The sequence below is a fragment of the Gorilla gorilla genome, chromosome 23 (assembly GCF_029281585.2).
Source record: "Gorilla gorilla gorilla isolate KB3781 chromosome 23, NHGRI_mGorGor1-v2.1_pri, whole genome shotgun sequence".
Classification (NCBI taxonomy): Eukaryota; Metazoa; Chordata; class Mammalia; order Primates; family Hominidae; genus Gorilla; species Gorilla gorilla.
Window position 1 is genome coordinate 22219097 of NC_086018.1, and position 13802 is coordinate 22232898.

Sequence of the window (13802 nt, forward strand, 5' to 3'; positions counted from 1 at the left end):
ACATGTAAAAACATACCTGTCTACATGGCAGCAGTTGGACCTCACAATGTGGATTGTGCCTTTACCCTGGAATGTCTATGATGCCCTATCGACCATGGTGATGGGATTAGGGATCTCTTGCCCTTTGCTCTACCACTGTCTGTGCCAGCCAGGCCACTGGGCCATTGTGGCAGATGGTGATGCCCTTTGTGTGGAGCGCACTGAGTGTGCGCTGAGGCAGAGTCAGTGCTTTTGACAACTTTATCTGCTTCTTTCAAAACTGGGTCTGCATTATGATAAAGTGGTCGGTTTTAGGCCAAGCAGGTGTATGTCATAGAACAATGACTTGGGAGTTCAGAATCCTGGGCGTGAATAAGCCTCTGAGCCTTACTAAGCTGTGAAATCTAAAGCAAGACATTTCACTGATAATTAAGCCTCATGAGCACTTATACTGTACACTTTACCTACATGAAATCATTCGGCCATCACCACAGACAAATGGCATGATTGATTTACTATCACCTTTCGCTGGGCAGAAAAAGACAGAGATGAATGTGCCCAAGCTTATGAGCCCCTCAGCAAAAGAGCCAAGATGGGAACCCAAGCATACAGCCCCAGTGCTGAGGCTCTGAACTATTGACCTGCCCTCAGCACTCAGCCTTGGGATCATGAGTCACTGTGCAAGGGAGTTCCAACATCTGCATGTATGTGTGGAATGATCTGAGCCTGTAGAGTTCCTACACACTGGCCACATTATAGGGTGGTGTCTGTGGTCACACAGCTCAGGGCAGGTATTAGTACATGAATAGCTTAGCTGTGTCATAGTCTTTATGTGAAAGGCACATAAAAGCCCAAATCCTTTTGAACTGGTTGCGGATTTTGAGTTGGAGGACAACACTTGGGACAACCGGTCACATTCCTTCAGTGCGCGGTCACTCCTCAGCACATGTCCCAAAGCCGGTAAATAATGGGAAGACCCTGTACTGATGTTTGATGGCGTTATGAACTTCAAATGACCCCTATAGAAATGTTAAAAAAAAAAAAGTCTGTGAGCTACACAAACTGGGGACAAGTAAGAACACAAAATACCATTAAATAATGAACCTCATGTGTCACCCTGCTTGCAACTCCCTCGGCAGCTGGTTTGAAGAGCCTCAGTGCTCACCAGGGGCCATCTCCGCGCTCTGCCCTCTCTCGCTGTGGGTTGCCTGGGCTGAACATAGGCAGCCCCTCACATGATGACTGCAAACACAGGGCAAAGGAAGACTGAACGGAAAATGTATGGTTATAGTGGTTATTTTAAAATATAAGTATTTCAGTATTTTCTAATCTTTAATAATTGATTATTTTTAGGGGAGGTTTTTTTTTTTTTTTTGAGACAGAGTCTTGCGCTGTTGCCCAGGCTGGAGTGCAGTGGCATGATCTCAGCTCACTGCAACCTCTGCCTCCTGTGTTCAAGCGATTCTCCTGCCTCAGCCTCCCGAGTAGCTGGGACTACAGGCACGTGCCACCACGCCTGGCAAAGTTTTTGTGTTTTTAGTAGAGATGGGGTTTCACTCTGTTAGCCAGGATGGTCTCAATCTTCTGACCTCATGATCCACCCGCCTCGGCCTCCCAAAGTGCTGGGATTACAGGCATGAGCCACCACACCTGGCCTGATTTTTTATTTTTTTATTTTTTGAGATGAAGTCTCTGTCACCCAGGCTGGAGTGCAGTGGTGCAATCTCAGCTCACTGCAATCTCTGCCTCCAGGTTCAAGGGATTCTCCTGCCTCAGCCCCCTGAGTAGCTGGGTTTTGTTTTGTTTTTTTTTTTTTTAGTTGAGATGGGGTTTTACCATGTTGGTCAGGCTGGTCTCGAACTACTGACCTCAAATGATCTGCCCACCTCCACCTTCCAAACTGCTGGGATTACAGGTGTGAGCCACTATGCCTGACTGATTATTTTCATAACCAAGAAGAGAAATAAATATAATTAATGCTGGTGCATGGTATTAAATCTAGTTTTTAAAAAATTCACACATAAACAAGGCAGAACCCTATACCCTCCATGATAAATGCAGTAGCAGTGTATGTGGGTCTGTGGAGGTTGAAAGGGACTTGGTAGATGTCAAGAAGGTAGTGGCAGTCCTGCTGGGCTTTTAAAGGGTCTGAAGAAGTGACAGGATGCTGTGGTTGAATCCTAGCATGTATTTTAGCATTTGTTCATTTGGAGTTTGATTATTTCACGTTGCTTTCATTTGCCATTACCTGGAAAGCCAAGGGCTCTACTCTCATTTCCTTGCTGCTCTTTCTTTGCCTTCCTTGGTCCATGAAGAAGATGGTCCAGGAGAAGCTCATTCCATGCTTGTTAACCAGGCACACCCCTAAGTTCCAGTCCCTGAGTCATTCATGAGTAGCACTGCCAATGAACTGACAGCCATGCTGTGTCCCTCCACATCCCCTAGGTGACTCGAAGAAGCCTTCCAAAAAGCGTGTGAAAAAGGAGACCTACTCTACTACCAAGGTAAAGTAGCCTGTCTTTGCCTAAGATGTAAATGTTGTTTTCTTGGATCCTTTATTTTTCAGTTGATATCAGCTATGGGAAAATTATCCACTACATTATAGATGTTAGATAATATTTCCTTGGGGATGGAGGAGGTGTATTTTACCAGTTGACACCTGATTCCAGAGGACGTGCAAAATTGGCAGTGTCAGACAGTACACTGCGTGTTAAGGGATGTTTTCTTCAGGAACAAGCTTTCCACTTTAGATAAGAATTCTGCAATTGCTACTCAAAAATTACCTAGACAGAAACATTCTTCCAGAAAAGCCCCTGTGCTTTCCTAAGGGAACTCTACTCTAGAGTTGGGGCTTTTGACTTGAACCTTATTTCCAATCTTGGTTACCCAGAGTTTCCAAGTGAACAAAAGACCTGTGTGAGCCATCCATAGCATAGCCTGATTCTCAGAGTGTTTTCCTTCTCTAATTACAGGTGACTTCAGGGAGCACATTCAATGGTACGTATTCTGGAATCACTCACTGGTTCTTAGAAAAGGATTCTATGGGAAATCTGGAGCTTAACTGCTGGCTTTTGTCTGGAGAGCCTCCATGATCCAAGACATCTGGTGGGAATGAGGATGTGGGGTAGAGTAAAAGAAACTGGTTTTCCAGGTGACATACTCTTTTTATCTATGTATAGTTTCTGGGAACGTGTTCACATTAGGTTGTGTGTGGGTATGTGTGTATTAGGGCGGGGGTGGGGTGAGGTGGTCTGTGTGCACGTCTGCATGATTTGCTTGTGAATGTGTGTCTATGTGTGTTTCCCCCAGGAAAAAAATGTGTTTACCCAGCACAAATCTCAATGCCATTTTTCTTAATTTAACAAATCAGACCACATACTTTACTTACATTAGTTCACACCTCATCATCATCATGCCCATATGTTGTGAGCTTGTTTATTGAGCCCACATGCCAGATGGAGAAACTAAGCCACATACATAAATGTGCCCTGGTTCACTTGCTGCATAGTGAAGAGTCAAAATGTTTACTCATACGGCGCTAATGTTGAAGGCCTGAACTACAACCTCTATTTATCAGCCAGTGAAGAGATCACTATTCACCATGCAAGGGAGTTCCAGCACCCTCTATGCCTAGAATTACCCACTCCTGCAGAGATCCCAAACGCCATCCCTCACATAAGAGAGCCTCATGATCTCATAATCCAGGTAGCTATGTAGGCATCTTCCTGCAGGTGTCACATAGTCCTTAGTGTGAAACCAACATAGAAAGCCCATGTTTCTGATCAAATCACAGGTTCTGAAACACTAAGGGAGGCACTAAGTAGGACAATGTGGTGCCTGCGTGTCATAGCTGGGTCTCCTCAAGACATGGATCAAGTCCAATAAGAATTGGGGAGATGTTTTCGAGTCTTGATGGAGTTATCACCACAAGCCCTCTGAGCTACACACTTTAGGGATCATGACCATTAAGTACTCAAATTACCATTTGGTTGTTATCTGGGTATCCGTCGTCCTTGTGGCAACTCTCTTGTGAAGCTGGTGTGGACAGCCTCAGTGCTGGAGCTGTGCCTCCCTTCTGAATGGACCCTTTCTGTGTTAGCAGGTGGGTACAAGCATGGGGGTCAGCACACTCAGTGGATTTACACACACAGCATTGAAGAGTAAGGCTGGGCTTCGTTATTTACACATTTTCAATAAATGATGATCTTCATAACATAAAATCAATGATGTAGTACACTAGAATACTGTCCCTAGTATTGAATCTTGTCTCTCAACAAAGGGTTGCTTAAAGTCACATGACAGATTCCATTCAACTGATGACACATGCTGTAGCAGCAGTTAAAGCAGTCATTTGAAAAGGCTTTTACTATAAACTTCTGTGTGAGCCTGAAGTGGGGGATAAAGGAGGTGATTAGCTCCCCTGTGCCATGTTTCTATTATGTGCGTGGTGGAGGAAACTTACACAGGAAGGTGACGGAGAGAACAGAGCAAAGGATTGGACAGGTCCATTGAACCCATGAGACTATGGTGAGGTTAGTGAATGAGACTGGTCATTTTAGGTCAAATTTTACCCAGAGCTGGTGCAGCCGCTGCCCATTCTTAGCCAGACCTTATTGCAGGCAGCTCTGATCAATAGTCAAGGAGGCAGTGGGGGTTGCAGACTTTATTCATTAAATCACCAAAGCACCAGCCCACACGGCCACTTTTCCAGTTAATTCACAGTAGCTTGCATATTCAGGTTTGATCAGTGGAAGGGAAGTTACTCTTTGCAGACCCATCTTTTGACAATCATTTTGCAGTGTCGGAAGGTCTGAGCAGCCTCGGGAGGCAAGCAGTCCCTGGTCCCTCAGTGTAGTCACTGGAGGAGACAGTCACTGAGAGGCAGCTGGCAGGGTGAAGGGAAAGGAGAGGCAGGCCACAGAGATGACAGCCTTTAAGCTGTCATACTGGGGAGGTGAAGGATCTGAAAGAGGAAGGAGAATTCTTTATCATTAAGGACCTGTCCTTATCTCAGGCATTTCCTCCAGAGCATCACCTTTGTCCACCCACACACCTTGGGCTAGGAGGACTGGAGAAAGACAGTGAGGGGTCTCTTGGGTCTCTGGCACAGGGCGTGAGGAAGAGGTGGCAGTTTTTCAGGAATCTCTCTCTCTAGGGAACCAAATACATTTCCCATCTCAGGTCCTTCACTCAGCGGGGTTGAGGTTCTGCTCGTCACTTATCATCTCTGAATGTCAGCACCCTCAAGTGTAAAATCTCAGCCACAGCCCCTCCTCTGCACCCCCTGCAGGGCTGCTGTTCTCCATAAACCATAAGGCATCATGCCCACGGAAAAGCTGAACAGGAAAGCATGCTCCACTGCCCCGGAGCCATCCAACTTCCCCCTCCATATTCCGCCACTGCTAAGTGTCCAGCTTATTCCTCCTGGCATGTAGTAAACACTTAGAGAACATTACTGAAGTACCAGTCCTCTCTAAGGTTTTCCTGTATTTAATGATTTTTTAGCCCTGTACTGTGATACTAAGAAGTAGGGCCTAAATAGGGCCTAAAAAGTATTGCTAAAATTACATTATGACAGTGCAGAGAACTGAGGGCAGAGGGAGGACATGAGCTTGCCAGGTCCACATGGCTTAGTGGAATTTGAATCCGGGCCCCCACTCTGCACCAGCCCTGCACTCACAGTCATCCTGCTGTGTTCTCCTCTCCAGGAAGGCACTGCCCACGCAGTCTGTCTGATAGAGGTGTTGAGTGCTCACTGAACTCTGTGATCTTCCTGAAACCCAACTTTGATTCAGTGGGCTCTGCTTGGAAGCCTGTAAAGAAAAGGATCATAAGTTTAAACTTAGAACAGATTATCACTATTTTCCCTCTGGTCTTCTGTCAGCAAGATGTCAACAGCCCTATCTATTGTAAATGCATTAACCAGCATCTTCTCTGATAGAGAATACAAGAAGATATGCTGTGCACACCAACCAGTGTCGGAGACCTCCTGGCTCCTGGGTAAAGAAGAAGAGGTACCCACAAGAAGGTACTGTGGAAGTTCATTAATTAAGTTGATTCAAGAATAGCAATTGCGGGGAGTATTCAGTGTCCCATATGTAAGAGGAAACTATGAAGAGACTAAGCCATATTTTTTAATGTGTCAGGATTCTAATTTGCCTGGTGAGTAAATATTGCTACAACCACAAAAGTAAATATCTACTTAAAAGTCAATTTTGGTTCATGTTTAATGATAGACAATGTTTCAAGCTAATGTCTAGAACTTACCTGGTTGTTAAACATAAGCATGGATCTCCCTGAAAGAGTGGTGCTATATTATTATTTTTCAATTAATATATTTCTTTAGAGAGTTTTAAATTGACATAAAAACTGAGCATATGGCCGGGCGTGGTGGCTCACACTTATAATCCCAGCACTTTAGGAGGTCAAGGCAGGCGGATCATCTGAGGTCAGGAGTTGGAGACCAGCCTGGCCAACATGGTGAAACCCCATCTCTACTAAAAATACAAAAAAATTAGCTGGGTGTGGTGGCAGGTGCCTGTAATCCCAGCTACTCAGGAGGCTGAGGCAGGAGAATCGCTTGAACCCAGGAGGCAGAGGTTGTAGTGAGCCAAGATCATGCCATTGCACTCCAGCCTGGGTGACAAGAGTGAAACTCCATCTCAAAATAAATAAATAAATAAATAAATAAATAAATAAAAATTGAGTATATAATACACGAAGTTCCCATATTATTCTGTCTCCTCACCCTCACTTCCTAATTTCACCTATTAGTAACATCTTACATTACTGTGGTACATTTGCTAGAATAATGAGAACATATTGATACATTATTATCTGAAGCCTACATTTGCATAATGTTCATTCTTTCTGTTATACATATATATGAATTTTGAAATATTTAAAACATTATGTTCACCCTTATGGTCTCATAAAGAAAATGTTCACTTCCCTAAAGATCCTCTCTTCTCATTAATCTCTGTCCTCTTTCTCCAGAAACCTTGGCAACTATTAATATTTTCACTATCGCTTCAGCTTTGTCTTTTCCAGAATGTCATATAGTTGGAATCATATATTATGTAGTTTTTTCAGATGAATTTATTGCACTAAATTGATGTACACTTTAGCTGCTTTCATGTCTTTTTTATGCCTTAATGGCAAAAAATGGCACATTAAATCACCAAATAATATTGCATTAAATGAATTTTTGTCTTTTTATTCACCTGTTGAAGAATTCGGTAGATTTCATGAGAGAAACCATCTGGGCCTGGTGCTTTCTTTTTCGGAATGCTCTTAATGTGAATTCAACTTATTTAATAGACATAAGATTATTCAAATTAGGATCCTAGCATGACCTTGGGAAGATTGCCTTTCAAGGAATTGATACATTTCACTGAGGTTATCAAACTGCGGTCATAGAACTGTTCATGATATTCCTTTTAATGCCTAACAGTTCAGTAGAGATGGCTCCTCTTTTATTTCTGAAATTGGTCATTTGTGTTATCTTCTTTTTCTTGGTTAGCCTGCATATCAATTCATTCATTGTAATGAGCATATCAAAGAACCAGCTTTTGGTTTTATTGATTTTCTGATGATTTGAGTGTTTTAATTTTATTGATTTCTGTGATGTTGTGTATTACTTTTACTTGCTTTCCATTGCATTCCTCTATTTTCTACAGTTCCCTAATTGAAACATGATATTACTGATTTTAGGTCTTGTGATTTTTAGTATATTGCATCCAATGCTATAGATTTCCCTCTAAGGACTGCTTTTGCTACATCCAGAAATCTTGCCAAGTCACATTTTCTTTTAATGTAGTTAAAAGTATTTTTAATTTTCTATTGAGACTTCTTCTTTAACCCATGAGTTATTTAAAAGTGCATTGCTAATTTGCAAATATTTGGGGATTTTGTGGCTCTTTTACAGTTGTTGATTTTTTGTTGTCAGGTATGTGTTGCAAAAGCAGTTGTCTACCTCATCTTGCCACCACCCAAGATGGCCCAGGATGTGGGCTCTCCCTGAGTGAATCTTTGGCAATCTGCCAACCTGATGTGTTCGGCCTCCTTCTTTAGTCTGAGCTTGCCTTCTGCTTAGAAAGGGCCATTCTCAGTTCTGGCAGGGAGTTTTCCCAACATTGAGAAGGTGGCATTCTTACTCCCCACTGCAGCCTGCACCTCTGACCGGTGGTCAGCAGACAGGACAGAGGTCCTCATTAGACAGAGTTCAGCGGGGTCTCTGACCAAAGTGCATCTTCAGAGTCTGCACCTACCCACTGTGACCACGGGCAGGCTCTGAGTCCTAAAGCAGGAGGAACTGTGCGACCATCCTGATTGGAAATTTGTGAGGATCACCGTGTTACTCAAGTAAGGTCTTTGGAAAGTGTCGTATTACTACTGTTTGTGAACTGCTTGTTGGTGGCCTGGCTGAGCCACACACTTTATGAAAACCAGGACCCCTCAGCTGGTGTGGGTGTCTATGCAGCCTGAGACCCTCATGTGAACAGCCTTGTGGCAGCTGTCTTTGCCCCTTGCCACCATCAGTGCCTCCTTGTTCCTGGGCACTGCTTTCTCTGATGGTGCTCCATTGTTTTCCTGCACCTCAGTGTCTACAGCTGGATGTCTCTTCCGCAATCTAGGCAAGGGGGCATCAATGGCACTTCTGCTGTGGCACTGCCCTCCTTCTTAGCTTGTCTTGCTCTGTCTTAGGCTCCCTCAAAGATCCCACCCTTCAGGTTCTTCCACAAGTTTCTTATTGAAATCCGAGCAGAAAACTATGACCAATATGACCAATCCTATACCCACTGAAGACGTGAATGAAGAATTAAAACAATTCTCCATGGACTCTACCATATAGATCCCTAGAAGTAATTTCTAAAAAAAAAAAAAAAAAAAGAAGGAAGATGTAATAGTTTTCCATAAATTAGAATACCCTACATGTACAATTAAATGAAATGGCTAGTATAGTCTTGAAACCAAAACCAGATAAGGTAAATTAAATTCTGTGATATTTTAAAATACTGTAAATTCTGACTAATGTGAGTTAATCTCAATATATGAAATAGTAGATTAACATTGAAAATGCAATAAATAAAATTAGCTACCTCAAGAGTTTAATGGAAAAAAATGTGATTATTGCAATAGATTCAGGAAATTCATGAATAACATTCACCCTATATTTGTAGGACAACCATCTGATTAACTTTAAGTGACCTGTGACAACCATTTGAATTAATGCTGCTTTCACAGCATATCTCTTGGCTTGTTAAAAACCCGACAATAATTTCCGTAACATTAATTTATTTTTAACACCTATATTGGGTGTGAACCCACCATAAAGTTTGCCCACTGAAAAGGTCTACAATTTGATGCTTTATTAAATTGATACTGTGTGCACCCATCACCACGATCTAATTTAAATATGTTTCCCTCACCCAAATTCTCTCTTGCGCACTGGCAGTTAATCCCCACCCCCATCTCCAGCCCTAAGCAATACTGCTGTGACATTCCATCTCCACAAATTTCCCACTTGCTTAATAGAAATGGACATATATATATATATTTGGAATCTGACTTCCTTCATTTAGCATACTATGTTTGAAGTTAATTGACATGTTAGCACGTGCTGGTCATGTGTTTTCCTTCATAGTCTGCTGTGTCTACTCATACAGATAGTGTTTATTCATTTATCAGTTAATGGACATTTAATTGTTTTGTTATTTTCTTTGATGAGTAATGTAGCTTTGAGCATTCATATACAGTCATGTAATGCATAATGACATTTTGGTCAAAAAAAAATTTTTTTTTCTGAGACCCAGGCTGGAGTGCAGTGGCACAATCTTGGCTCACTGGAACCTCCACCTCCCAGGTTTGAGCAGTTCTCGTGCCTCAACCTCCCGAGTAGCTGGGACAACTGGCACACACCACCATGCCTGGATAATTTTTGTATTTTCAGTAGAGACAGGATTTTGCTGTGTTGGTCAGGCTAGTCTCAAACTCCTAGCCTCAGGTGATCCACCCATCTCTGCCTCCCAAAGTGCTGGGATTATAGGCATGAGCCACCACACCCAGCCTAATTTTTTTAAGAAACAAGAGAACTGTTTTCTAAATTACTTTTGCCAATTTATATTTCTACCATGATGCATAGCACTAATTTCACCGTACAATGTATGGTAGGCCCCAATATGTAAGAAATGATGAAAGTAACACATAAAGATTAGTATAAAACAAATGAGATTATCGTTGTTGCTATCATCTTTGTCAAATTCTGAAAACAATCTGAGTATATTTTTATATAAATATGCTTGGCAACATAGCTGAAAAACGCATTATCAGTTACATTTATCAGTAACAAAGACATAAATTTGAAGGGGGAAAAACACTTGTACTAACAATGCAATGTCAGAATTAACATAAAAATTCTGCTGGTCACTTTGGAATATTTAATTGCCTGGGGCAGTGTTTAGTAGACAAATGAGCATCTATGGAGCACCCAAAGTAGGGGAATCAACAGAACTTGGGTTTGAAAAGTTATCTGGGTTTAGAGCGTGAAACTTTGTTAGAGGACACACACCTTGCATGAGCGAGGTGCCTTGGTGTGTGTGGACGTACCATTATGCTTGGAGGTACAGCGTAATGGTGGCTTCCTCCAGAAAGGGACATTTGGGGTAGATTCATTCCATCTAGACAACACAGCCTGATGTGGCATGGACATGAATGGAGGTGAAATGGTCAGTAGTTGAGAGGATCAGTCCTGACAAGGGCCGAGGTGAAAAACCTGGGAACCCCTTCAGGTGCAAAGTCTTCAGCTGAAAAAGGAGGTGGTCACAGGAAATACTGAGACGGGTCAGCAATGCATGGGAGACAGAGTTCTTGGCCCTGCAGGGTGAGTAGTGTGGATTCTCAAGTTTTCTCCTCTCTTCATTAATTTCTTTCCCAATGCAGATGACTTCTATCATACAGTCTTCAGCAACCTTGAAAGATTGGACAAGCTTCAGCCCACTCTTAAAGGTAAAGGAAGGCAGCTAACAAGACTGGCATCTGGGCTTGGCTGTGCGTGTTTTCTATCGTGGGGAAATATATATAACACAATATTTATCATTTGAACCTTTTAAGCAAAGTGTGCACTCCATGGCATTCAATATATTCACAGGGTTGCATAACCAACACCACTATCTACACCCACAATTTTGATGATTTCTTACAAAACCTTGTCCACAATAAGTAATATAGCACCTTCCCCCTATTTCCAGCCCATGGTGATTCCTATCCCACTTTCTCTTGTATGAATTTGACTATTCTAGGCACTTCATGTAATTACAATTATACAATATATTCCTTTTGTGTCTGGCTTATTTCACTAAGCATAATGTTCTCAATGTCCACCCATGTTGTATCATCTATCAAAATTATGTTCGTTTTTTACAGATGGATGATGTAGCATTGCATGCAGACCACCTTGCTTTTATTACATTCATTTGTTCACTGATGGTTGGATTATTTCCACCTTTTGGCTCCTGTGAAAAGTGATGCTATAAACATTAGTATACAAACATCTGTTTGATTTCTGTTCTCTATTCTTTGGGGTGCCTAACAGTAGAGTTCCTGGGTCCAACAGGGGTTCTGTATTGAACCTTCTGAGCCACTGCAAACTGTTTTTCACAGTGGCTGCAACTTTATCCATTTCTACCATCAATGTATCGGGATTACAATTTCTTTACGTCCTTCTTCACACTTATTTTCCTTTAAATCATCCTAGTAGGTGTATATTGGTGGCTGCTTGTGTTTTTCATTTGCATTTCCCTAATGACTAATGATCCTGAGCAGCTTTTCCTGTGCTACTGTCTGTGGCTGTATCTTCTTTAGGGAAATATATGTTGAAGTCTTTTGCCCATTTTTATAGAGTTGTCTGATTTTTATTTAGTTAATTTGTTGTTGTAGATTTTTGAATATATCTTAAATATATTTAAAATATATTCTAAATTTTAGTCTCTTACAAGATAAATGATTTGCAAATATTTCCACCTTTGTGTAGAACTTTAGATTCACAAACTTCATTAATTTGTATGAAATCCTCAGCAGTTGACCCCAAACAGATAAGACTGAAGCAGTATTTTAGGAATAGTTGAAAGTATGATCACCACAAAACATAAGCGTAATCAAATCCTGCAAGCTACATGTAAGGCACAATGACAAATAAGGCAGCAAAGGGCCATCTGGTGATTAGTTCACCACACTTGTTGCAACTGTTTGCGCTGCAGAGTTAAAACACACCAGCATTCAACCCATGTCTCCTCTCTTGAAGTAAACTGTCCTATGTTGGCTGGCCTGAACAAGCGTAGATATTCTCCATCCTCAATTAATATGCATGCATGACAAAGAAAAGGAGGCCTGGATGAAAAAATATTGTGTGATTAATAATTATGCTTTAATTAATTTTAAAAGATATAATTTCAGTACTTCTAATTCTCCCATCAGCAGTTATAACAAAGGATTAGTGAATAAATACCATAGACTGTTTTGCCTAGAATTGAATCCGATCTATCTATTAAACTTTGCTTTTATTCAAGTGCAAAATGCTAAAATACACAACTGCAGTGACAGCCACTGTGGATCCTCAGAGGTAAAAGTAGTCTTGGGACATAAATCCTGCAAGCTAATATTGTTTTTACAGGTTTAGAAAACCATTTAGCTGGGTTTCAAACCTCACAGTGTGAGCAGTGGGACTCTCATCAAACTATAGCATGTGCTTCAGTACCATTTGTAGACTGACTCATTCCCATTGCCTTAAGTTGCCATCAGCAAAATGCCAGGGACTCTATTTCTTGCTCCTTAGCTCCTCGTTCTTGCCTGTCTTTCCACGAGGGAAGATTTTCTAGCAGGAGCTCAAGCTGTGCTTTTAATGAAACACATCCACACACACTGTCCTGTTGTCCACATTAAGCAGAGCTCCCTGAATAACTCATGAACAAAAGCATCTATGACTAACCGTTGCTCTGTGTCCTCCTAGCCTCTGAGGAGTCTCTAGTTCACAAGGACAGAGGAGATGGAGAGAGGCCAGTCAACGCGAGGGTAAGGTTGCCTTGCTTTCTCTGAAATAGAAATGTTCCTTTCTTGGTGTCTTTCTTTTTCAACTGACTTTACATGTGAAAAAATGACAATGTCCATGACAGGTATTAAATGCAGTTTTCTGAGGGGGAGGAAGAAGTGACTCTTAGCAACTGATATGTAATCCAAAATGGCATTTAGCTATGACGGCTTCAGGTTGTAGACTGTATCCTTGGGGTCCTTGTCCTTGGAAGCAATGTCTTCTCCTTGGATTCAGTATTTTGCACTTGCCAACCTACGTGGACCTGAGAGATCCACCATCCAGAAGCTGATGTCTTTTCCAGTGTGTATCCTACCCTTGTTTTGGAGGCCTTGAAGTTGACTACACTTTCTGATCAAGTTTTCGGTATTCATTGAGAGAAACAGAGCCTTGTGCAAACAATCCACAACATGACATACCCCTCAAAAAGCTTTGTTTCTGTATTGCAGGTGGTGCAGGTGGCCCCTCTGAGGCATGAATCTAGTAAGTATTCTGGAATCACTTGCCAAGAAAACAATCTGGATGCCAAGAAAGGTGTGGCATCCTTGCCTAGTTTCAATGTGAAGAGCCTCCCTGATCCTGGGATCGTGATAGGAATAAGTATAGGGGAAGTGTTTTTTTTAAAACCTGAATTCCCCAGGGAAAAATTATGGCCAAATTTTGAGGAAGCAGCTGTGCTCCCTTTTGGGTGGTGCTGAGTTGGGTGCTTGAGGATTGGTGGTGTCTTGTGTGAGGCTGC

At 41.9% G+C, this 13802-nt stretch overlaps 1 protein-coding gene across 3 annotated transcripts in view; it reads left to right on the forward strand.

Moving 5' to 3' along the window:
- LOC129529620 (uncharacterized) overlaps positions 1-13802 on the forward strand; it is a 29457-nt gene that overhangs the window by 12723 nt on the left and 2932 nt on the right. For all 3 annotated transcript variants that reach the window (XM_063704758.1, XM_063704757.1, XM_063704756.1), the window contains exons 2-7: positions 2425-2483; positions 2952-2976; positions 5921-6007; positions 10921-10986; positions 12986-13047; positions 13513-13546. In XM_063704758.1, coding sequence (XP_063560828.1) covers positions 2425-2483; positions 2952-2976; positions 5921-6007; positions 10921-10986; positions 12986-13047; positions 13513-13546 — 333 coding nt within the window. The remainder of the gene's footprint in view (positions 1-2424; positions 2484-2951; positions 2977-5920; positions 6008-10920; positions 10987-12985; positions 13048-13512; positions 13547-13802) is intronic.